The sequence below is a fragment of the Schistosoma haematobium genome, chromosome 7 (assembly GCF_000699445.3).
Source record: "Schistosoma haematobium chromosome 7, whole genome shotgun sequence".
Classification (NCBI taxonomy): domain Eukaryota; kingdom Metazoa; phylum Platyhelminthes; class Trematoda; order Strigeidida; family Schistosomatidae; genus Schistosoma; species Schistosoma haematobium.
The window spans coordinates 1,071,980-1,098,801 of NC_067202.1; the positions used below are offsets into that span (position 1 = coordinate 1,071,980).

Consider the following 26,822-nt stretch of genomic DNA (forward strand, 5'->3'; position numbering starts at 1 on the left):
GCTGAGCTGCATCACAATATACTGTTCAGCTTGGAAATGGATAAGAAGTATATATTCAATACGCTTTTATGGACTGTACTTCTGCTTTTGATTCTATCTTAAGACAACTTTTACTTAACAAGTTAATCAACATCAACATTGACAGCTGGGTAACCAATTGGCTATCTTCGTACCTCTCTGAAAGAAGACAGTACACTGTATTTATATGGAAGCGTTCAACGTCTCTACTGTGTCAGGAAGATGAGCAACAAGGAGCTGTTCTTTGTTCCCTTCTCTTTTCTCTTTTTTTTTTCTACATGATCTGCCGTCTTCCACAGAAAGCACTTTTGTGAAATAGGCGGATGATCTCATTGTATGTATGCCGATTCCTACCTTTTTACATCCCATTGAAATGAGTAAGTTTTTGTCTCGTATTGAATGGTGGTCTATTGTTAATGGTCTCATACTTGATTCGTCTAAATGTCAAGCTGTTGACTTTAGCATGAGACATGACCAGCACCATGTTGGGGTCCCATAATGCTTGTAACATTGAAGACTCTTTGATAAACACAGTGTCGAAGGCCAACTATCTTGGTGTTACCTTTTCCTCTGATCTCTCTTGGTCTTCTCACGTTTTATTGTTATCGAAGAAGGTTTTCCGTCTGACTTACTACATAAAGAGATTGCATGCTCTTGGGATTACTCGTCATTTACTCTTACAATTTGTCAATTCTTGCATATTACCTATTATTCTTTACTGTTCTCCATTATTCTTTCCTGGGCTTTTGAGAAAAGACTTTGCTGTATTGCGGAGAGTGCTGAAGGCAGTTAGCAGTCTGTGTGGTGAGTCTTTCGAGGTCATTATTAAAATGGCTGTGGATAGACATTTAAAGTCTTGTAAACTTCTGGTAGGTGTTATCTTATCAGATACTAACCATCCCTTTCATTCATATCTTTCTCTATGTATATCTTTCGGTAGAACGAGACACCAACACATTGGAATCTATTCATGCCAGTAAATGTATAAAAGCTCTACAATATCTTATCTACCAAATATACTCTGTGACGAACTGGTTATTAGAGTTGACCTAGTCAATAACCTGTACAGATTCAGATCTTTTTTGTTCATCTTTTCATATTGTACCAAACATATAATATTGAATGAAACCATTATTATCACTACTATCATGTGAATGAATGGAATGATGATATTATTGCAATTTCATATGAAAACATCCAATTTACATTCCTTTTTTATAATTGCAATAGTGTATCCATCCATTGAGGTATACTTAGAGAGAGAGAGAGAGAGAGAAGAGAACAAGATCATGCTACAAAACCACAGTAATTTAAAATATGTGGGTGGTTATTACATCATTTCACAAATTTTAATTTTATTCTACTCTTTTGAACATTGTACAGTTCATGGTGTAAAATTAGAAGAACATACGTATTTTGATGGATTATTGATTAATAAATTGGAAAAGAAGCTTTCCTGTAACTGAGTAGTTCTAATTGATGAAATATAATATTCAGTATAATGATCTAATTTATTAAGGTGATCATATGAAAAGTATACTATTGTGGATTGTAGGGTGGCTACACTAATTTCTACCGATTGACCAACTTCAAATATCCCAGTACGATCCCAATACTGTTCCCCAATCTCCAATATATCAGAACACGAACCGTAGATGAAAATTGTTTATGGGGTCAGGAGAAGAATAAGAATAGGAATAATACTTTACAGACAAATGCATATTTATACAGTTAAGACTACCGTGAATATTGACCAACAGGAAAATGACACCTGAAATAAATATTGACCAGTAGGGAAACGACACATGAAATAAGTACTGACGAATAGGAAAATGACACCATTTCACGTTCAAGGATAGCATCAAACTTAACAGGATCATTTTTGGGATATTTTTCTGAATATTCCAACATATACTTACTTACATACTTTCGCCTGTTACTCCCGATGGAGCATAGACCGCCGACTGGAATTCTCCAACTCACTCTGTCCTGGGCATTCCTTTCAAGTTCTATCCAATTCTTGTTCATTCTTCTCATGTGTTCTTTGGTCTTCCTCTCCTCCTTTGAGCTTGAAGATTCCATGTGAGGGCTTGCCCTGCGACGTAGTTGGGTACCTTCTTCAGTGTGTGCCCTATCCACTTCCAGCACTTCTCCCTGATTTCTTCCTCCTATGAGATCTGGTTTGTTCTGGTCAACGGATCCGAATTATTTTGCATAGATAACTGTTAATAAACACTTGTATGTTCTGGATGATGGCTTTCGTAGTTCTGCAAATTTCCGTCCCATACGGTAGAACTGTGTTGATATTTATATTGAAAATTCTGACTTTGGTTTTGGTTGACAGACAGATGTTTTGAGTTCCTCAATTGTAGATATGCTACTCTTACTTTTCCGATCCGCGCCTTCACATCTGCACCAGATATGAAAACCTTGTAGTTTTGCCAGAAACATCAAGAAAGTGGAAATTCACATGTAGAGTTTATGAATGGATGAATACTTATACTGCTACTATGTTTAGTAGCATTCCAAGATTTTCGGGAAACCCAATGACATCTAAAATACTGTAATAACCCTATATTTTCTTTACGTAGACGAACCTTTGGAGTAGAGTGTTTCTTACATATTTCACGCTTTTTCTCTCGTCTTCAAATCGCTGTGTAGATCTAACCTGGGGGTTACTAGAAGAGCTTAGGAACCCAATCTAGAGTTAAATTAGCAAGACTTTTCAACTTCGACCAATAAATGAGAGATTTCATTTATATAAGAGATATATGGATGATATTTTCATTATTTACGAAGAAGACATGGACCTCAATGAAAGTTTGAATAGTTGAAATAATTGTCACCCCTCAATTCAATTCACCTTAGAAACAGAGGCAAACAATGAATTCCATTTTCTTGGTGTCTGATTGAAAAGAATACCGGATAGTTTTTTACAGAGATCTATATATAGAAAACCAACCTGGAGTGGGCAGTTCACGGGTTTCCATAGCTGGGTCCCACTGAGTAGAAAAAGAAACTTAATTCACTCTTTATCCTCAAGGATCAAGCGAATATGTTCCACTGACACGATAGATGAGGAAGTATTTCAACTTCGACAGACTCATTAGGAATGGTTATCCACCTAGATTCACCGATAGCAACTTAACACCTAGACATCATCATGGAAAAGCACCGATAGTACAAAAGAAGACCCTTTTTATGAATATGGAATTTAATGGAGACGAGGATGGTGAAATCCTAAATAAACGGATTTCAAAATCGTTGAACAAAACGTCCTACACAACCAAGCTCCGTATTGCTTTCTGAAGCTGGCCTACCATTCATGGATGTGTTAAGAATAAACTTCCGCTTTGGGCCACATCATGTGGGGCAGATTAGATTGACCGCACAAAGCGATAAACTTTCCAAACTGATCTCAGAACACTATCCAGCTTGGCTTTTAAAAGGAGAATGTAAAACAATTCCTAGTTCTATACAGGAGTATTTAATCAACTGTGAGCATATCGCTCCAAAAGAGTCTTCTTTTAAACTAATCTACACAGTCAAAGGAATTAGATCGAAAGAAAATTGAATCAATATTTTATTCATTGCTGATTCATTGGCAATCAAAGAACTCTAGCCTGAACTTTGCGTACAACCACGATTCATCCAACCTCACATTCCTTTTTTAGCCCTCATTCCTTTAATGGGTATGTTTCAGGTTTTCTTTTTTACTTTCTTCTTCACTTTTGTTTGATTATTATTGAATTACTGTTTTGTAGTTTTAAGCTTTAAACAGTTATTATTGCCCTTAACTGACCCATAAATTATTTTCTTCTTTACCCATTGATTAGTATGTAACTGTACTGTTAGTTACTATGTTAAGCCCATATACTCTATTCTAGTTACTGAACAGGCTAATCTATTTATTCTACTTGAGTTACGTTTTAACCTTGTTCATTATTCCCTTATCAATCTTGACTGTTTTTATATGAGCGCATATCTGTGTGTACACTTCTTATCCTACGAACAGGAACTCCATGTGTGTAAATTCGAATCCACTCATCACTACTCGTTATTGAAAAAAAAAACTTGATGATTCAATATGAATGAAATGTTACATTCGTTTAGTTCGGTGAATAGAAACAGAGAACAGTACTGTTTATTATTGGTTAGTTTTGTTGAATGGTGGAAGACGTTGTAGATTCAGTTAAACTACATTTGAAATTATGGATGAATATGAATATATGAAATGGTAATATATTTCACAATTATTGACTAGAACTTGTGAGATAGTAACTCATTGAAGTTGATAGTGGACGGTGGTGAACTTTCGTGGATTGGTTGAAGTTAGACATTAACACCGTTGGATGTCGGCTTAGTGGTCTACAGGTTAAACGTTCTCGCGCGAGACTGATAGGTCCTGGGTTTGAGTGTGGCGTGCGGGATTGTGAATGCACACTACTGAGGAGTCCCATAATAGGACGAAACGGCCGTCTAATGCTTCCAGGTTTTCCATGTTGATCTAGCTTTAATTGATTCATGAATTCAACCCTTAAATTACTAAAATCTCCACAAAACCCTCTTTTGATTTTACTTTACTGTTTAATACAAAAAAGTCATTAAGAGAAATCTTTTTTGTTTCTTCAATGAAAATTTACTTCTGATATTCTAATGCCTTCAACTTCTCCCTTTCTTTATATTCTACTAAATCATATGTGATATATGATATGTAGCGTTGGTTACTATCTTAAACCCATATACTCTATTCTTATTTCTGGATAGTCCAATTTATTCATTCTTCTTGAGTAACGTTTTAACCTTGTTCATTATTCACTTATCAACCCTGACTGTTTCTATATGAGCGTATATGTATGAACTTCTTATCCTATTCATCATATATCTATAGTTTATGTTTGTGTAACTATAAATATTGATTAACGCTTGACTTAAAGGGGAGTTGGCTTACATGCCATCTCCGCTACGCGTCATTTCGTTTCGTTCTCTTCTATTCGTTTCATCCCTCTGATTTCCTGTCCAGATCAGTGAATGTACCAAAATATGTTCATTCCAAAATTCATTCTCTTGATTGACTTATTTAATTCTACTATTGACTAACGTGATCAAAGTCGATAATTATATACGAGGATTGATGATATATATATTTCGACGACAATCAGAAACGATCTGATTGGAGTCAGATCTTGGATCATTAAACAATTTCATTTGATATTTAGTCTTGAATCAACTTAATACTTCAATATATTCCATATTATCTATTCTTGATCTGATGGAAAGAAAAGTCAGTCTTCGATTGAATTACTCATTAAGAGTTTTATTCAACATTCAACATCCGTTTTGATTCAACATGAGGATCATTCAGTGTACTATTTGATTAGTTTTCCCAGTATGATATTTTCTTCTGTATAATATACGATATTTTTGTATTCCACTGACATGAACTATGCTCAGTAAGTAATTTGTTATAACTGAATATGTGATTTCATCCTAATTATTAATCAAAATAGGTGTACAATCAATTTATAAACCAGAGTATTTTCTATTAGAATCGTCGTCGACGTGTTTTGGGGTTAATAAGTCATCACTTATACCAGTCTTGTGTGTTCTTACTTTCGCATCATGGGAATTGCCGTGGTCCCTCGTTCCGAGTATAAGTGACCAGCCGTTTTGCGGCACAGCAATCTGTGACAACCGAATATAACAATACTTTAGAGGAATAAATGGAAGCTTCATTGTGACTTATAAAACCAATGTCGTCTTAGAAGAAAAATATGTTTGGAGTTGTACTTTGGTGTAGATGAAGCAATAATAAAGTACTGTTGAAAAATGTATTATTTATAGACGGTTTTTTTAAAGCATGTTTAAAAGATAAATGGATAATTTATTTTTGTATTATTTGTTTGAATCTTCCCATTGATGTTTGGTCAGTCAATCAGTCAGCTACAACGTAGAACCAGGCACATATATGTGCATCGGTTCAAGTTGACATACCTGATTAACACAACAACATGAACATCGGATTAATAAAATTAGTTAATTCAGTTGTGGTAATATATAAAAGAAAGGTTGCAATGAGGATATAGTACAGGAAGAAAGAATTAGCTCGTAGAAAGAAAGATATGAAGCGATTTTAATCTCTTAGTTTAAGGGAAGATAGAGAGTGTATACACCGACGCCATTGTGATCGATTCTGAGCCATGTCACCAAGAGTCTCAAACCATTGGTTACGATAGTCACGCGGACCCCAACCAAGTAGTCTGCATCCACGAACATGGCTAAGACTAGGAGTTGGTGACTTCAAGTACTGATGCCACGTTTTGGTTTGTCCGCCCCTAACTTTCTTCCAACCATCTCCAACACCGGTTAGCATTGCACGTTTGGGATCGTTATTGATCAGTCTTTGAGTGAATATCAATCTTTGCATGTAGGTACATCCAGATGATGAAAATCAAATAGGACGAAACATGCATTCTGGATTCCTTTTGCTAACTACCATCTATCTTTGCTTAAAGGTTAGATGACAAAATTTTTCGGCCAGATTATTAGTTTTTTTTTTGGACGAATCAGTCAGATATAGGATAATAAGGTGTCGGATTTTGGCACGAAATTCATTAATCCATTTGGCCAAATAGAGTTTTGGCATTATAGCTGATGTCAGTTCGTGATGAAAACCCTAAATCTAATTTCTAATCTTAACCATCAACAATAAATCATAATTGTAATCCCCCACAATGTTTCGTAACCCTGATTTGGTCCTAGTTACTAGGTGAACACTCTCAAGGTCACTTTGGGGTCACTCAAAGGTCATCCATAAATTATAATCTCACCAATTTTTCTATTACAAACATGTTATACAGAATAAAGCATTAATATACTACTTATTAATTATTTTAATAGATAATATGTGATGTTTTTCAAGTGTGTGTGTTCTCAGTGACGTTGATATTTCTATGTCATCCACATGTCCATTACACAATACACATGGTTATATGCAGATTGTGGAAACATTCATGGTCAAATCTCTGGTTTAGATGATAGCTTATGAAAATCTATTTGTATGAAGATAAGATTCATTAACCAGCAAAACTATGAAGAAGATTGAGAAATAGAAGCAGATATGAAAAGGATGAATAGGAACTGGAAGAAGCTGGAAAGAATTCCCCAGGATAGGGTTGGATGGAGAATGTTGGTGAGTGGCCTATGCTCCTTCATGAGGAGTAACAGGCGTAAGTAAGTAAGTAAGTGTGGATTATAACCATCAAAGACTTTCAAATTACATCTTGTTGAACAGTATGAACTTGTTTGATGATCATGAATATCCAGTAATTTTGACCAAAAATAATGATGCCTATAAGCTGGTGTCCATTCTATATTCATTTTAACAGTATAATACTAGTAATTATTCCTATCATCACAACCTTAGCGTTAGATCCCTTAAACTAAATCATTGTTATCCTATTGACAACTTTTTCGAGGTGCAGATACTGTAGTGAATGAGAACACTGGCAGGGATTAACCAAATGCATTTCAGCACAACATTACAAAATAACTTGGTAAAATCTGAAATCCGTACGGTGAATGTCTATCAAATGTTTCACATTTCGTTGTTCTTTTGTTTCGAAACATATCACTTTCTGTTTTCATTCTCTTTTCTTTGATCTTTTTAACCTTCTGCCACTAGACATTTCACTTTCAATTGATGATACATACTACTTATATCTATCGACATCAGTAGCACACATCACACTTTCAGTAAATACAGAGTAAGAAGTTCATTGAATGTATAAACAACTTTCAACAAATGACTTCATACACTTTATACTGTTTATATTACTCATGCATTTGTTAGTACTATTGATTAATTTTCAATAAAACAGAGAATTATAAATCCAAAAAAACAAAAATACCATGGACTGATATGTGTTTTGAACTCTGCCTGGAGCCCCTCTGGAGCTACCGTAGGATTCAATTCCGAATAAAACAGGAGGGTTGAATATGGGATTAGCGATCCCATCCCGTAGAAAACTAACTTGCTAAAAAAAAAACGCTAACCAGATATGTGTTTTGTATAGTCTATTCATAATTTATATTAAACAGTATAAAAATGGATACTTTTGAAATAGAAATTACACAACAGGTAATTGAAATGTTGACGGTAACCATTTCTTCATATGATAATATTGTTTCATTCTTGAATCAGCATAACTATAATAAATCAATAAATGAATCAATCAATATATGGATGAATGAAACATAAATCTCTGGTAATCATTATCATAATTGTAAATATCGATTAATTAATTAGTTTGAAGTAGGAAATATGTCAAGTACATCATTCATGAACTATTCTGTGTGATCCTTGATTATTCTGTCATTCTATTACTGTTTAGTGATGAAATGAAAGAATTCCTATGAATCGTCGATGATTACTTGAAAAATTCTTCAGAGGATAGACTACTTACTTATGACTGTTACCACTTGTGGAGGAGCATAGGCCGCTCACTAGTATTCTCCATACAACTCTGTTTTGGACAATCTCTTTCAGTTCTTTTCAGTTGCTACTCATCTTTTTCATATTTTCCTCTGATTCCTAATGCAATATGTTTTTTTGGTCTTCCTCTTTTCCGATTCCCTTCAGGATTTCAAGTTACGGTTTGCCTCGTGATGCAGTTTGATGATTTCTGTAATGTATTTCCTATCCACTTTTAGGGTCTTTTCCTAATTTCAAATGGAACCTGGTTTGTTCTCTTCCATAGTAGGCTGTTGCTGAGAGTATCTTATGTAGACAATTGTTTATAAATAATTGTACATTTTTGATGATGTTTCAAGTAAGCAGCCTTGTCTGACTCCGGTCCTCACTTGGAATGTGTCTCTCAGCTGTCGTCCATGCACGAATTTGCACTGTAATCCGTCTTATGAATTCTGGATGATGAGAGGACAGATAAAAGGGTGAAGATGCATCGATCATTTAACATTCCTTCGAAATTCCTAAAAAATGACTAAATAATTGTACACTTATCGATTCGATTGCCAATGGTTTCTACCATGTTTTTCAAAAGATTCTTCGATTTCAATGTCACAAGTAATCTTAAAAACATCCATATTTTCTGTAAATAAACTAATTAACTTTCATAGTAAAGCTTTTTCGGCACTTTTAGATCTGTGTTTTCTGTTTGGAATTCAAGAGTAGATAGAATATTTCAGTGGACAGGGAAGCGGTTAAGTAGTCCACCAGAGTTTAAGCGTTCAAGTACAATAAGAATCAGTAGCAACAATCTATTCAATAGTTTAGGGGTAAGCAAACTACCTAGCATTCCGTTTTTAATTGAGATCATGAATCGATTGATGTTAGACCACCATTGAAAATCTGGAAGCACTGGACGGTCGTCTCGTCCTATTATGGGACTCCTCAACAGTGTGCATCCAAGATCTCGCTCGCGAGATTCGAACATCAATCGATTCATGACCTCACTCAGAAACTTAATAATCTCCATAACCCTATACTGATAATTACCGCTTTGTTACGCTCTATGCCTGTGAAAAACTATATATGAAGGTAGAAGGTGTATGAAGACTAGAAGTATTTGACCATAGCTGTCTGTGAAGCATTGTTTATTTTCATGGAAGCACAGAGAGAGAAATACTAAGGCTAAAAGTATGTTATTGAGTAAATGAAGCAAGTCAACTTTAATCCACCAAGAGAGCTAAGACAGGTGTTACACAAGTGTTAATGTCGTTTATTCAACATAGAATTTCGGATAGAAAAAAAGTGAGGGCAAAATGATCAAGAAATGACAACTATCCATGAATTTCTTAACTGGTGCTTTAATTCACGTCAGTAGATGTTAACTTCCTGATCGAAAGTCGGGCGACATTCATAGTCAAGTGTTGTAGATGTTGATAATTTTCTTTCTTGTTGTCTTTAAGTGAGACACTGTCTTGATGATAACCGATTGACTGAAAATGAAGTGACAGATGAAACCCTTTAATCTTGAATGAAATATATGAATTGATATGTTGAACGATAAACATTAGCTATCCTAGCACCTCTTAATACCATACCTATTGTTCCTAAGCATAACGAGTAACCTAGTTTGACTGAACTTGAGAATGTAAACTATTCATTATCAATGAATTGATTTGGAGGTGAATTATTCATCTTGATACTTCACAGCTTTCAGTTCAATTCGTGATCAGGTCATGGATATCTGCCGTTGTGGATCCTCCTGCTAGAACAAAACAGATATCAATTACTTTCTGCTTTCTAGAGCTTGTTTCGTTAAAGTCTTCTCACCATTTGAAAGATGGAAAATAACTTTGTAATTTATCCTTAATTGAAAAAACAAAACAAAAACTTACGCTAGAAAATCCATAGAATATAAGTTTTCCGATGCACAAATTACTGCCCAAACAGCCCAAAGTAAATGAGATACCTAAAATTAAGGGAAGAAAAGTGTAGTTCACTATAATGCAACGTCATATATTAATTAAGTAGTTAAAAGGCGAAAGATTTATCCGCAAGTGAGGAGATACCAGAGTTAGTTGCCCCCAAATGCCCTGTTACGGCAACATAATCTAAGATACATAGTACATGAATTTCCATTTTTCTGGCTCGCATCTGCTGGGATCATCGGGTTAGTAATAGTGAGATTAGACTCAGGGTATTAGAGAATGATGATGGTAAATCAGTTGATGACACTGTGAATCTTCATCGACTGAAATGGTTAGGCCACCTGTTACGTATGTCTGAACACTGATTATCACGACACGCAATGCTGACTAGTGTATGGAATGGTTGGGAGAAAGTGAGTGGTGGACAAACCAAAACGTGGCATCATTTCTTGAAGTAACCAACTCCTAGTCTGAGCTACGTTGGTAGATGCAGACTTCATGTTTTGGGTCTACATAACTATCGTAACAAATGGTTAGAGACTGTGTGTGACATGTCTCAGAAATGGTCGAAATGGCGTCGATGTACACACTCTTTGTGTTCCCTTAAACTGTGAGATTGAAATCGCTTCATATCTTTTTTTCACCAACTGATTCTTTCTTCACGTACTATGTCCTTATATACAATCTTTATTACTATATTAGAATTAACTGGTTCTATGAGTTCGGTGTTCATGTTGTTGTGCTAATGAAGTATGGCAATTTGAACTGATGCATATAGTGCGTGGTCCTACGTTGTAGAAGACTAACTAACTGGCTAATATTACGAAATAGTAGTGTTTAACTGAGTCTCATATTATTACTTACCTTACCAATATAAATAAAAATAATATATTTGTAACAATCAACCCAATGCTCAATTTATTCGAAATTATCAAATCAAACCTTGGTAATGACACCTATATTACCTTACCAATGATCGGCGGCCTATGCTCCATTGGGGGTAACAGGAGTAAGTAAGTAAGTAAGTAATTAAGTAATTTACCAATGATTTCATTTTCATCAAATTGACTATTGTAATTGTAAAGCAATCATTATCCCGACATATAACTTTCTCATTTCAACCTAATGTAATACAAAGTAAGCTCATGCCTTTATCTAAAAAATCAGTCTGAACATCTAGGACTATCTATTGGCATTGAAAATGTTTCTATCTATACTAAGTAATGATCTAAAATTAGATTAAAATGTTCTAATACAGGTTTTTCATATAGGTCTTATTCATTTGAATAGTCATTTCGGTGAGACTATAATTTATGAACGAACCCATCATGTATAAGATAAAAGGTCTCGAATTTGGGTGTGACATTCATTCATCCATTTGGCTAAATAGCATTTTGGTATTATAACTTATGTCAGTTCGTAATGAAAACTGTAAATCTAATTCTTAACCTTAATCCTCAACTGTATATCATAATTTTGATAGAGGTTTGTTCTCTAAACTGGATGGTTTGGTCGTGGAGTTTTCATCGTTCTTCTGAACAACATCATCGGCACCAACTTCAGATAGAAGTGAAGTGTTCGAATTTCACCATATGCGTATATCATAATTCCAGTTCCTCACACAGGTTTATAACCCTCATTTAGTCCTAGTCATTAGGTGAACACCCTCAAGGTCACTTTACTGTCGCTCAAATTTCGTCCATAAATTTTAGTTTCACCGTCAATTCAACATGATTACATTTAATTAAAATCTATCATACAAATTAAGGGACGAGTTTTCTGGTAGAACCATTTCGTCATCGTTGTCGTTATCATCATCATCATCGTCGTCGTCGACGTCCTGTATCGATCTCATTTCAACTTGAATCACTTTATGATATACCACAACAATGGAAAATATATCCACTGTAAGTCAATCTATTCATTCTAGTGATTAAGTGTTTATCTAAGTCTATCTCGATCCATTTCATTATCTATGTGAACATATTCAATAATTCATTGAATGATAACACATCGTTTAACTTACTAATGCAAAACAATTAATCTCTTTAATCCATTGATTTATATAATCTTCTTTAGATCTATTCCATTGTAATTCATTATAATGAAGATCTGATTTTGAATTAGAATACTGATAATATGCTGTTAAATAGATGTTTACCCATTCTTTTTGATATTCAATTGAAGGATAACGTTTAAACTCTATTGCATATGGTCCTGTAATGAATTGTTATAATTAAAACAACAACAACAAAAAACAATAACAACGTTGGTTAACAATATAAAGCTACCGATGGAGGGGCTCGATAGAAAACTGTCGCTCATTTGGGAGCACATGCTTAGACTCAGATCATGCTCTAGTGCGGGCTCGTATTTGTCTACGTCTTGCTGGACGTAGGAAAGACGCCCCAAGGAAACCTCTTAGGGGCCTACTTAATGATAGTCAAGCTAAGAGTATATTTCAGGAACAACTAGGAAAACAGTTAGGCAGCCATGTATGTGATGCCCACCCCGATGCAGCATGGAATGATATCCGAAAAGCTGTGGAAACAGCAGTGATATCTGCTAGTACGGTAAACCGTAAGGTTAGGGAGCAACACTGGATCTCAACAGCATCTATCTCACTGATAGATGCTCGGAAACTCATTCCACCTGGCTCTGAACATAATGAAGAGCGGAGTCAGCTTAAGTGCAAGCTGACAAGAAGTCTACACAATGATCGTGAACAGTGGTGGGTAGCGAAAGCAAGAGAGATGGAAAAGGCAGTGGCAATAGGTAATAGCAGACAATTGTTCAGACTTGTTAATGAAACGGTATTAGGAACCCGATTGTTAGCGAAACAATCTCAGAGAAAGATGCACATATTATACATTTTTAATCCAGGAGATTGGATCGATGGGCAGAACACTTTAGGGATCAGTTCAACTGGCCTTCAGTCACATTTCGGTTTCCCACGATCTCTAGTCAACCTGAATGGCAAGTTAATGTAGGTCCTCCGACTCTTTACGAAGTAAGAAATAAGTATATTTTAAACAAAGATGGATAGTGATTAGCAATGGGATCTAGTTTGAAGCGTGTTTTGTTCTTTTGAGGACTCATTCAGCTGAATGTATCTACATCCCAGAATGAACATCAACATCATTGTCTTAAGACAATAGTAATTCAACTGTAATGAAAACTTACCAGTAAATTCACAAAAATGATTACCAATATCGTATGCCGCATAGTTTAAGTCACAATATTCCATGTCAATCAGGTGAACAGAATCTATTAAAGCATAAAAAAGATACAGATATATATATATATATATATATATATATATATATATATATATATATATATATATATATATACAAAAATCCATTTCCTGTCATAAAATCAATGACCAGATTTTGCTTTTGTTTTTAGTGTAATATAATGTCATGACTAAAATGATAAGAGATCAATATAATATGGAAATATTTGATTGATTTGGTGAGAAATTTTATAGCTAAGTTATAACTGATGGATACTGGTTAGCGATGGGATCCAGTTTGACTCGCGTTTCCTCCTATTCGGGACTGGTCAGCTAGATATACCTGCATCTTAGAGTTGATGTTCACTCCAGGACTCGAACCCTCAACCGTTCACTTCAAACGCTAACGCGTTATCCACCTTGCTACTGAGTTTTGATAGTCACTTTCTTGTGCAATGGGGTGAAGTTTAAATTCACTTGGTATCGTTTACTCAAATCTTCGCATTGATATTTAGGACTGCAATTGATGAGTCTCTTATTGGCATATATGCATATTGTGCGTATTGCCTCGATATTGCCTTAATTTACAAGCATAATAAACGTTTGAAGAGAACGGTACTGCGTCCGAGTCCAAAAGTGAACATCAACTTCGCGATGCAAGTAGATACAGATGATGAGTTTCAAATAGGGTGAAACGTGCATCCTGGATTCTACTGCTAGCGAGTATCCATCTTTGCTTAAAACGCTTGTAAATTAGGGCTATATCGAGGTAATCCTTACATTATGCACATATACCAATAAGAGATTGATCAATTGCAGTTCTAAACATGAATGGGAAGATTCAAGTAAACAATATCAAGTGAATTTAACTTATATTTGGTTATGAAATCTACGGAAGTCAGTTTAATTTATTCTTGTCATCCGATGACATAGAATTTAGAATAATTGGTAATCACTAGGTACTGAACAGTTGTCCTCTTTAAACTTAGGACTACTCAGGCATAAGCATCCAACAAATTGTCAAGGATAAAACCTAGAACTTTTGGGTCTAAGAGCTACCGCATTATATTAGGGCAAATATATAGAATGACCATCGTCAGCCTAATTTGGCCGACAGTACGCAGTGCCAAACAATCATGTAATAAGACAAGACTACTATCCAGTAATCTCTGAACTTCACTAGTTCTCTCATTCACATTTGTTGGTAGACAAAACATTTCAAACACGTAAATAAACTGTCATGTAAAAAGTGTTTCAGCTCAAGTTTCCAGAAACATTATTGCAGTAAAAAAAACTCGAAAAAATTATATAAAATTTTATCCAATAATAATTACACAGTGTAGAGAAATTTGTTTTATTGTAACTGGAGCGTAATCATATCATGTATATTCATTAAAGTTGATGTAATCGATCACAAAGAGGATAGAATCACGTATAAATGTAAGATCTCAAACCAAAACTTGGCATCAGTCTACAAAGTCACTGACTGTTGGTTCTGTTATGTCTGTAGACGCTGATTGCCTGGTTGGAGTCAGCGTGGTAACTACGATCAGTGGTTTGGCATGTTGGTTGACATTTACAGTTGACAATTACAATGAACTAGATGCATTTACCCTTTATCCTACTCTAAATCTTCAGTTTTAGTATTTCTTCATAAATACCTTTTTGTTCCATCATCTAGAACCATATTCTGAAATTGTTAGTCTCTGTAATTATCACTATTATTACGACTTGTTCAATTGTTTTGCTATTTTTCGTCTAAAATTCATCGTCTCGTGCTATTGGACTTCGGTCAACACACATATACCAAGATGTACGTTGATTATGACTAACTGTTTAACAAATATGTATCATACATAAACGGTGTTTGTGCAAACTCTACAGTTTCCACAGTTTCAAACTATGTGCTGATTTAAGTTTGACCACCGCTGAAAACTTGGAAGTACTGGATGGACATGTCATCCGGCTTAGTTATCAAGAGGTCAAACATCCATGCATGAACCTAGAAGTTCACAGGTTAAATTTCGGGATGAGGAATTGCGAATGAACACTGCTGAAATGCCCAATATCACGGAACAGCCTTCCAGTATTCTTAGGTTTCCAATGATAGTATAACTAAGAACAATTCGTGATTTAAAACTGTGAAAATATCTATCCATCCAAGTTTAAGATTGAAATCTTATAATCACTCATTCGAAAGTCTCAAACATTCTCTGACTGTATTTAACGTAAAATCTCTTTGAAAATTGTATAATCAGATGATATAATACAATATATTCTGTTAAATAATTTATTCTTTAATCATGAGAGTATAGAGCTGATATCGGTTGAACCGGACAACATTGAAAATAATCACTTAACAAGTTATATTCCAATATTACTGAATAAGACTATTTAATCAAGGAATAAACATATCATGATAATTTGGAGTGAAAATTATATCAGAAGGGGTTTTGTGGAGATTGTAGTAATTTCAATAGTTGAGATCATGAGTCGCATGGCGCGAGACTGATAGATCCTGGGTTCGAATCCCGTGAGGCGGGGTCGTGGATGCCCACTGCTGAGGAGTCCCACAATAGGACGAAACGGCTGTCCAGTGCTTCCAAGTTTTCCATAGTGGTCTAGCTTCAAATGACTCATGATCTCAACTATTGAAAATTATATGTTACTCAAGAAAGAAGTTAGATCAAAGCCAGATTGGTTGGTTGACTAGGTAAGTAGAAATGTGTACTGTTGTATACCAATAAAATTAAAGTACTTCAAATAATTATGAACTAGATGTGAAAACCGGTTAACCTAGTTACACTACTGATCTATTATGACTATCCTTAATTTTTGTTGTACATACGCCAACTTTACCAACACGAAGGGTTACAAGTGAATATACTATATGTGTTTATATTGTACTACATTATGTTAGGTAGAATTTCCAATGTTTTTGCTTATTGAAGTTTTGAGTCTCAATAGAAATAGACTTCAAGTGATTACACTTAAGTTCTGAGGTAACTGTATGTCAGTAGTAATATAATACATATGATACATCTTAAATTCGAACGCTTGGTAATAACTTTCTAGCCTCTTCCTAGATCTCCATATTTTCCCCTATAGTTTATTATTGAACAGGGGAGAAAAGGTGTGAAGTACGAATAGATGTTTAACATTAAAGTTTACTTGGGTTGATAAGTAACTTTGACTTTCTCTAAACTTCTAAAAGTGTATTAAACCTAATAACAAAAAAAAAGTAGATGATCATTCAGACAAAGTGTGTCAAATAATCCATCGATTTTCTAAATGGTCTTAAGGAGTTCTTAATGGATACTGATTTTAACAAAAATGTTTTTAAGCTTTTCGTGACTTTCAAAGAGTTAACTGAAAGATATTTGTACTCACTTTCATCTGGAGCCAGTATAATGTTAGCTGCATTCAGATCATTATGGCATAAAACTACTTTAGATATAGGATTGTAAAGATATTGATCTTTCAATTTGATTACTTCATTGAATATATAAGATTTACTTGGAAAAATTGATTCATATCTGAAAAGTTATAAGTAATAATTATAAAACAAAGAAAAAAATATGGAGTAACGTTGTAGTTCCCGGTAGTTTTGATTGATTCATCAAAACAGTTAGATAACTTTATCTAAAGTGAAATCATGAAGCAATGAAGATGATGCCCCCAAATGCCTTGGTACGGCCGAGAGTGGGGGGAGTCCGCTCTCTCTCTCCCTCTCTCTCTCGAAATGCTCTTACATGACCACGCGTATATAGCCTCTGCCACGGAAGTCCTACTCATTGCCTTCTCGTGGCGGGGGTGTTGTTTACGAAATTAAGAGGACGAATAGCGAATGTCCAGCCCTTTAACTGGGCTGGTGGACACAGAGAGTCCACCTAGGGCAATTGGAAAACCATGATCCTAAACCAATGGTGCACATGGGCTCCAGTATCCTGAAGGAATAAATGGCGTATGAACCAATCGTTGGTCACCGGCTACCATGGGACTGCATCTCCTTACGATGCTCCATTGCCTTGTGGATCTGACCTTCAGGTCGAAGGCTCGGGGTGCGCCCCCCTAGGAAAGCCACCTGCTTTGGTTTGGGCACCCAAGCAGTATCACAGTCCTCACATATATCGAATGAGATTTGTGTGGCGCATATGTATTTGGTGCCCTCTTGTACGAATATCTATGTGTTAAAATAAAATAAAAAATAAAATGAAGATGATGAAATGTTTTTCTTAGGATGAGAGATGATTATTTAGTTTACATTATGGATTAGATTAAATTAGACAATTCATGTTATTCAAAGAGTATCGGACTGAACCACTAAATAAACGAAAAATTGTCCGAAAATGCTTGAGAAACTACACACACACACATTGAACAGTGAAAAAAATCTGTGGCTAGTGGAGTTTGACTATGTCGGATTTGAGGAAGGTAGGTACTCATCAAAGATAGTGAAAGGTGTTGGTGCAATATCGTAAACTGGTCAAAGTAACACATGTGCATCCTTGGATCCTAGATCAATGGTTTAGAGGTTGGACGTTCTCTCTTGATACCAAAAATCCTGGGTTCGATTCCAGCGTGCGGATTCGGAGGTGCACACTGCAAAGATGTTTCATACTAAGACGAAACAGCCGTCCACTGTTCCCAGGTTTTCATTAGTCGTCTAACCTCATACATTTTGTGATCTCAATAACAATCCTCATACTGGAAAGTATTTTGTATTTTTGAAGTTTTTTTAAGTTGTGAAATGAAAGCTTCTTTGTATTCTTACTAGTTTTTCTGTACAGTATGGTATTAATTTCTTCCTCTTTTCCGCTTCCATTCAAGATTCCAAGTTATGGCTTGTCTCGTGATGCAGTTTGGTGATTTCTGTTATGTATGTCCTATCCACTTCCAACGTTTTTCCCGAATTTTCTCTTCAACTGGAAGCAGGTTTGTTCTATTCCACAGTAAGCTGTTTCCGATAGTATCCGGTCAACGGACATTCAGTACATTCTTGATGATGGTTATAGCAGTCCTCCATGTTTCAGCTCCGTTCAATAGAACTTCCATAATATTCTTATCAAAGATTCTGACTTTGATATTAGTTGACAGTTGTTTTCAGTTCCATATGTTTTTCAGCTGTAGGAATGCAGCCCTTGCTTGGCCAATCCTCGCCTTTACATCTTCATCGAATCTTCCTTGTTCATCGATGATACTTCCCAGGTACGCGAAAGATCCAACATCTTTCAGAGTTTCTCCATCAAGTGTGATATTTATGTACATGTTGAAATAACCTTCGAATTCTGTCTGTTGTCTTAGTATTGATGTAGATATGAATTGGATAATAAATGAAGTCGAAGATAACGATAGTTACTAAGATGACTGTTATTTTTAGAGCCATAATTGTTAGTCAATGATATCAGTGAAAATGGCTAATAAGAAAAGCTTTGCAAAAGTTAATTTACTGAAACTAACCACAATTCCGAATTCTACAATTAACTTGTCATAGAATTGGAAAGGAGGATAGATTTCTTTAATTCACATTTGAGTTGACTTGTGGTGCGTGCTACTTGTATCGACATAAGTAGTATATAACGTGAGTCAGGAATGTAATGTATAGCAGCAGAAGATGGGGAATATCAAGAAAGGAAGAGCTGGAATAGAAAGCAATTAGTATGGAAATGCAAGAACAACGAAGTTTGAGACAATTATTATACATTTTGCAAATGAAGTATAATAGTATGGTTTTTCTATTTTATGAAGTAACTGTAATTTTGTGATAAATATAGTCGGTCGTCCACGCCTACGTTCGCCTTCACTTCAGACTTATGTGCATTAACTAGTCCGTTTTTCCATTGTAATTCGCTGGTTGAATGAATGCACTCTTGAGATTCAGAAGAAATGTTTAATATGCTTCGGTCTTGCAATAGGACGAGTACTGGAAAAGTTGAAACGTCTGGAACTCCTTCAAGCATCAGTACTATTTATTTCATTGCTGAATAGTTGGATAACTGTATCTCTATATTCCCTTATATATTTCCTAATAATTATTCTCCTATTGATTTTATTCTTTATTAATTATGACTTGGGTATTTGTAATGTAAATATTTTCTAATTTGTATATCACTAGAGGTATCAATTCATTTCCTAATTGACAATTTGCCTCATTGGGAAAGTTCCAAATAACTGTTGTCATTCAAAGGATAAAAAATAATATGGTCAATTCTATCTGTATTTCTGTGAGGACGGTCCATAGGTGAACTTGAAGAAGCTGTAAGAAACTCAGAAAGTGCCGAAGATATTCCATTCAATCATCTTTTAGAAGAATATTCCAGAATCGCGATGTGTAGCTTCCTATTGGACAAATGTTAATAGCCCCTTGTACGCAGATTGGATGACTATAATGATGATTTCGTTTTTATTAAAAATTATAAATACCTGACAGTTTTGTACCATAATTGTCACTGTTTGGAATAAAATTCCTTTCACTTGACTTCTGTCTTCTTTTTTGCGATTTCAGGGGATTCTAGCGTTCAAGTGCTGAAGTCATACGTGGCATAGTAAGAATCTAAGCTCTAACAATTTCATATACAGTACTCAAAACATGATTGATGTAGCATGTATATGAAGATTCTTGAATTTTATGATCTACATCACTAACTAATTCCAGATAACCGTTGAAAATCAGGAGTTACTAGACAGTTGTTTCGTCACTAAATGGGACAACCTAGTGATATCATGCAACTAGGGATCAAACTCAGAACGTCATGACAAGTGCTTAACATTTAGACCGCTGAGTCAGTAATCCATAACTTACATTTTCAAATCCAATCATTTCGTAATAGTTCACAATGACCTTCAAATGTCGTTGATGTGCGAATGTTCTGCTTCCGAACTGTACTTTTGGTCAGTCAGTCAGCTACAACGTAGCACCACGCACATATATGCATCAGTTCAAGTTGCCATAACTCATTAGCACAACAACATGAACACCAAACTCATAGAACTAGTTACTTCAATGGTGGTATTATGTAAAAGAAAGATAGCATATAAGGATATAGTACAGGAGGGAAGAATCAGTTGGTGAAAAAAAGATATGAAGCGATTTCAATCTCACAGTTTAAGGGAACACAAAGAATATATACACCGACACCATTTCGATCATTTCTGTGACATGTCACACACAATCTCAAACCATTGGTTATGATAGTCACGCAGACCCTAAACAAGTAGTCTGCATCAACCAACATGGCTCAAACAAGAAGTTAGTGACTTCAAGAAATGATGCCACGTTTTGGTTTGTCCACCACTCACTTTCTTCCAACCATTCCATACACTAGTCAGCATTATGTGTCATGATAACCGGTGTTCAGACATATGTAACAGGTGGTCCAACCATTTCAGTCGATGAAGATTCACAACCTCAACAACTGATTTACCATCATTATTCTCTAATACCCTGATTCTAACCTTAGTGTTACTTACCCGGTGGTTCCAGCATGACCACCATTTTGTAGCTGTATATACAGATATACTTATATAACAAATAGTAGTATTAACAGTAATATAGTTAATTTGTTTTTTAAAAAAAATACTCTTACTTTTTTAATTTTCTTGATAAATTAATAAATTCATCATCAAGTCTATTGATCCATTTAAATAGGGTTGGAAATAATTGGGATTCTGGATTGATTTTCTTATTTTGTTGTTGTATAAATTCATCAATCGATAAACAATGTAATTGAGCTAATTTCTCTGCAATTAATCTATTTTATGAATGATGTAAAAATCAATAATATTTTTGTATCTAAGTACTAATTAGTTTTAATAATGTATATATATTGATAATAATGATATTATCCAATATGGCTACGCGTATATAGCCTCTGTCAGAGAAGTCCTACTCACTGCCTTCTCGTGGCGTAGGTGTTGTTTACGAAATTGAGAGGACGAAAAGCGAATGTCCGCCTCTTTAACCGGGTTGGTGGACACAAAGAGTCCACCCAGAGGAGCTGGAAAATCATGATTCCAAACTAATGGTGCAAATGAGTTCCAGTATCCTGAAAGAACGAATGGCATATGAACCAGTCGTTGGACACCGGCAACCATGGGACTACATCTCCTCACGTTGCTTCATTGCCTTGTGGATCAGACCTTAAGTTCGAAGGCTCAGGGTGTGGCCCCCTAAGATAACCATCTGCTTCGGTTTGGGCACCCAGGCAGTATCACAGCCCTCACACAAATCAAATGAGATTTGTGTGGTGTATATTTATCTGGTGCCCCCTTGTACCAGTATTTATGTGTTCAAATAAATAATATAAATAGTCAGTAACAACGTAGAACTTCGTACGTACGTACGTACATCAGTTCGACGTGCCATGCCACATTAGCACAGAGATACAATTGTCGATTCAAATCTCATAGTGGTAGAGGTAGTAAGAGTATAAGCAGTAATCGGAAAGATTAGGGTTTGAAGAGGGACATGAAGAATTCAGAAGATTAGAATTCGAGAGAATACAAATAGTGGATGCACTTGAGCGCAATTGGAAACGATTTTGAGCCATGTCATCTAATTTCTACATCTTATCTCCTATCTCCATGATCTGTAAGGCATACTGAAACTTGACTGATAGAAACTGATGGAGACTAAAGATAAGACAAACCTGACACTGCTTACTACTTATTGATCAATCAATTATAAACGCTCAAGTCTTATAAGAGTTCAATCCCGCCTCACATAGTCAACTGATAACATCTCCAATTGTAACTCAATGTGACGTAGCATCGAATCATACTGCGAGCATCAATCCAGTACAAAATAATAAGCCTGCTCGACTGACTAGTTGCAAACTTGCACAACACCTAGATCCATGATTTCTTACTTACTATGCTCAATCATTTCTCAATAAGATGAGATATTTGTACATTATCATAATTTCATTTAAATGAGTATTTGATTGAGTTATAGTTTTGTTTGGAAGGAGTTCCAACGCCAAGCAAACGAATATCAATCTTTATCATATTGTTTTAAAATTCAAATCTCTCAATCAATCAATTGTCAATTCATTTTAGAATGTGAAATAATGATTTTTCTTAAGATTATGAATCGATCAAGGTTAGACTATCACTATTGAAAACCTGAAAGCACTGAATGGTTGTGTTCGTCCTATTGTGTGACTGCTTAGCAGTGCTCGCGTCTTCTGGGACCACCGGGTAAGTAACAGTAAGGTTCGATTCATAGTATTAGAGAATGATGATGGTAAATCAGTTGATAACACTTTGAATCTTCATCGACTGAGATGGTTGGACCACCTGTTACATATGTCTGAACACCGGTTATCACGACACATAATGCTGACTAGTGTATGGAATGGTTGGAAGAAAGTGAGTGGTGGACAAACCAAAACGTGGCATCATTTCTTGAAGTCACTAACTTCTTGTTTGAGCCATGTTGGTTGATGCAGACTACTTGTTTAGGGTCTGCGTGACTATCATAACCAATGGTTTGAGATTGTGTGTGACATGTCACAGAAATGATCGAAATGGTGTCGGTGTATATATTCTTTGTGTTCCCTTAAACTGTGAGATTGAAATCGCTTCATATCTTTTTTTCTACGTACTAATCTATCTTCCTGTACTCTATCCTTATACACAATGTTTATTACTACAAGTGAAGTAACTAGTTCTATGAGTTTGGTGTTCATGTTGTTGTGCTAATGAGGTATGGTAACTTGGAGTGATAGATATATGCGCCTGGTTCTATGTTGTAGCTGACTGACCAACCAACTGACTGCACATCCATGATCCCACTAGCGGGATTCGAACCCAGCTCCTTCGATCGATTCATGATCTCAATAAAAAAACACCCTAATCATCTTCAACTACTTACTTGCCATATTTTATATCATATAATTTTTCCAATGAAATATCACAACCATCAATGTATGAATATACAAATCCATTATTAAATATTCCATATAATTGTTGAAAACCTTTGAATTTTCCAACTACTTTCATATATTTCATTTCATTTGTTCTATCTATTAATGATGTTGTTAAATTACCATAAATACGTATAAGTAATGATGGTATTGCAGATAATGAAGCTGAATATTGTTTCTTATGGTCAATTAAGATTAATTGATTTGAATAGCCTTTATTTAATACCTGTAAAAAAAAAGATTTACAAATCATGGATTACATAATTATCAGAAAGGGAATATAGTAAGTTTATGAGTCCATTGAAGCTAGATCATCATGGAGAACTTAGATGCATTGGACGGCCGTTTCGTTATAGCACTGGACTTCTCGGCAGCGCGCACTCATGATCCCTTCTCATAACCTATCGGTCTCAAGCGTGAACGTTTAACCTCTAGATCACTGAGCTGGTTGGTATCCAACGGTGTTAATGTCTAACTTCAATTAATCCATAAAATTGAGCGACACATTCACTATTGTCTTCAGGGATTTACTATCTCACAACAGATACGAGTGAGATGGTTGAGAATATTTGTAGTTCAGTTAGAAGTTTATGCTGATGACATCGTTCAGAAGAATGATGAAAGCTACGCGACCAAACCATCCAGCTCAGAGAACAAAACTCCATCAAAAAAGACCCGAGTGAACTCCATTGGTCACTGCTTCTCACTAGAATTCAAGGAAATACCTCTTGAAACCAGTCACTAGTGAGCATATGATGATTATGATCAGAATGGGGTTTTGTAGTGATGATAGTAATTACTAAACGTTTGTCAGGAAAATCGGTTTGTAACCTGTTTCACGTACAAAACACCAGACTCCACAAGGCCATCCATTCAAGAAGGTCCCGATTTACAATAATTAACAAACTTCTTTCATCATCTTCCTGTATAGCATCAGAGATGCTACCGATCATCCAACAAAATGTGTTAAGTTTCTGTGCTATAACCATTCTCGTCCATCTAATTGGTGCTGCCACTTTTCCATCATAATCTTCTTTATATCAGAATAATAATTTAAATAAGTTAGGTATACTAGTGTTTCGCACATACTCTTGTACCAATGAAGACTATGGTGACGTTAATTCAGTGATTTTTGTAAAGACAAAATAAAAACCGCATTTCCGCTCTCTGATTTGTCACACTTTATATGTAACCACATTTTAATTCAATATCAGTTTTTTTCTGTATCACTGGTTAAAAAACGACGATAATTGTTCTGATGATGAATATACGAATTGACTACCGCGTTGCTTGAAATATAAGAACGCTACCCACGCCATCTGTTCTTCTGCTTTATTGGCCAAGGTCTTTGATTGAAGACTATAATAGTGTTATAACATCCTTTTAGGCCTTCCGACGCTACGTTGGACTTTTGGCACGGATTATTATTATTATTATATAATACTATTGGACTCCGTCTTGCTCATCACGCGGTTGGTACAATCACTTGAAGAGGAATCTTTGTCAATCAAGTGAACTCAATTTGTGGTTGTTATATCACGAGGCAGCTTACAAGTAACATTCATTCCATAATAACTGTTATTATCTGTTTGTTTAATATACCATTTGTATCCTAACTGTATTTTGTTATCCTTGGTTTTACTCGCAGACAGACACCTAGGGCTTTTACTGTTAACTCTCTTGGTATATTATTATTAACCTAGTGTATCGATATATCTCATGAAGACGTCAACATCTGAAGGGAAGCACGGGATACAATGGACATCTAAGATGCAGTTGGATGATCTAGACTTCGCAGACGATCTGGCCCTTCTATACCAAACGCAACAACAGATGCAGGAGAAGACAAACAGTGTGGCAGCAGCCTCAGCAGCAATAGGTCTCAATATACACAAAGGGAAAAGCAGGATTCTCCGATACAACACAGCATGTACCAATCCAGTCACAATTGACGGAGAAGATTTGGAAGATGTAAAAACCTTTACATATTTGGGCAGCATCATTGATGAACAGGGTGGATCTGATGCAGATGTGAAGGCGCGGATCGGCAAAGCAAGAGCAGCATATTTACAACTGAGGAACATCTGGAACTCAAAGCAACTGTCAACCAACACCAAGGTCAGGATTTTCAATACAAATGTCAAGACAGTTCTACTGTATGGGGCAGAAACCTGGAGAACTACGAAATCCATCATCCAGAAAATACAGGTGTTTATTAACAATTGTCTACGCAAAGTACTTCAGATCCGTTGGTCGGATACTATTAGCAACAACGTACTGTGGGAGAGAACAAACCAGATCCCAGTGGAGGAAGAAATCAGGAAGAAGCGCTGGAAGTGGATAGGACACAGATTGAGGAAAGCACCCAACTGCGTCACAAGACAAGCCCTCACATGGAATCTTCGACGCCAAAGGAGAAAAGGAAGACCAAAAACACATTACGCCGAGAAATGGAAATAGACATGAAAAAAAATGAACAAGAATTGGATGGAACTAGAGAAGAAGGCTCAGGACAGAGTGGGTTGGAGAATGCTGGTCGGCGGCCTATGCTTCATTAGGAGTAACAGGCGTAAGTAAGTAAGTAAAGTAAGTTTGGTTAAAGCAACGGAGTTGTATCATTATCCTTCACATACTCTATTACATGGTGAATGAGTATACATGTTTAAATCAAGACATGGCATCAGATCATGAAATCGTTGATTGTTGGTCTAATTCATATCGATAGATACAAATTACCTGGTTAAGATTCTCATGATTAGTTTTCGAAGACTTTGTGTGATATATCTTGTATAAGCTCCTTTTGCTGGGAACCATCACAAAACTGTCTATATCCTTCATAAACTCTTTGACAACTTCACCCTATTCAATGGTCAACTACAAATACTTCTTCAAGATGAACGATACATGAGATAATGATTGTTCGTAAGCTTAGACAAATTACCTAGTTCTTACCTTGACAACAATATTCTTTGTTTCATATTCTGGTAATAAGAATGTACTTAATTTTTGTACATTCACATGATCATTAATTCCATGAATTGTAATATTGAATATTGGTATATTCACTTCATTAATTGTTTGAATCATTTGTAATTCTTCTGTAATCATTTAAATTAAAATGACCGGTCTTTCCACTTTTATTATTTAAATCTATCGTGACCTTGAACAGATAGAAAATGCTGATTGGTTAAATAATGTTAAACTATATATATACGCGCACATGCACATGCACACACGCACATGAATAA

The 26,822-nt window shown here is 35.5% G+C and overlaps 1 protein-coding gene across 2 annotated transcripts; it reads right to left on the bottom strand.

Moving 5' to 3' along the window:
* Nucleotides 1–26,717, bottom strand: ETNK1_1 (Ethanolamine kinase 1). 2 transcript variants are annotated; one of them, XM_051217765.1, is made up of 8 exons: nt 26,527–26,717; nt 23,523–23,800; nt 21,235–21,399; nt 17,039–17,184; nt 13,597–13,680; nt 12,440–12,630; nt 10,381–10,454; nt 1–8,226 (listed from the first exon to the last, which is right to left on the bottom strand). In XM_051217765.1, the coding sequence occupies exons 1-8, from the start codon at nt 26,680–26,682 to the stop codon at nt 8,148–8,150; spliced, it is 1,173 nt and encodes a 390-aa protein (XP_051064190.1). In that variant the 5' UTR covers nt 26,683–26,717; the 3' UTR covers nt 1–8,147. The 2 variants fall into 2 exon arrangements, with proteins under 2 accessions (XP_051064190.1, XP_051064191.1); XM_051217766.1 differs by lacking the exon at nt 21,235–21,399 and having other exon boundaries at nt 8,080–8,226; nt 26,311–26,717.
* Between the last annotated feature and the right edge of the window lie 105 nt (nt 26,718–26,822).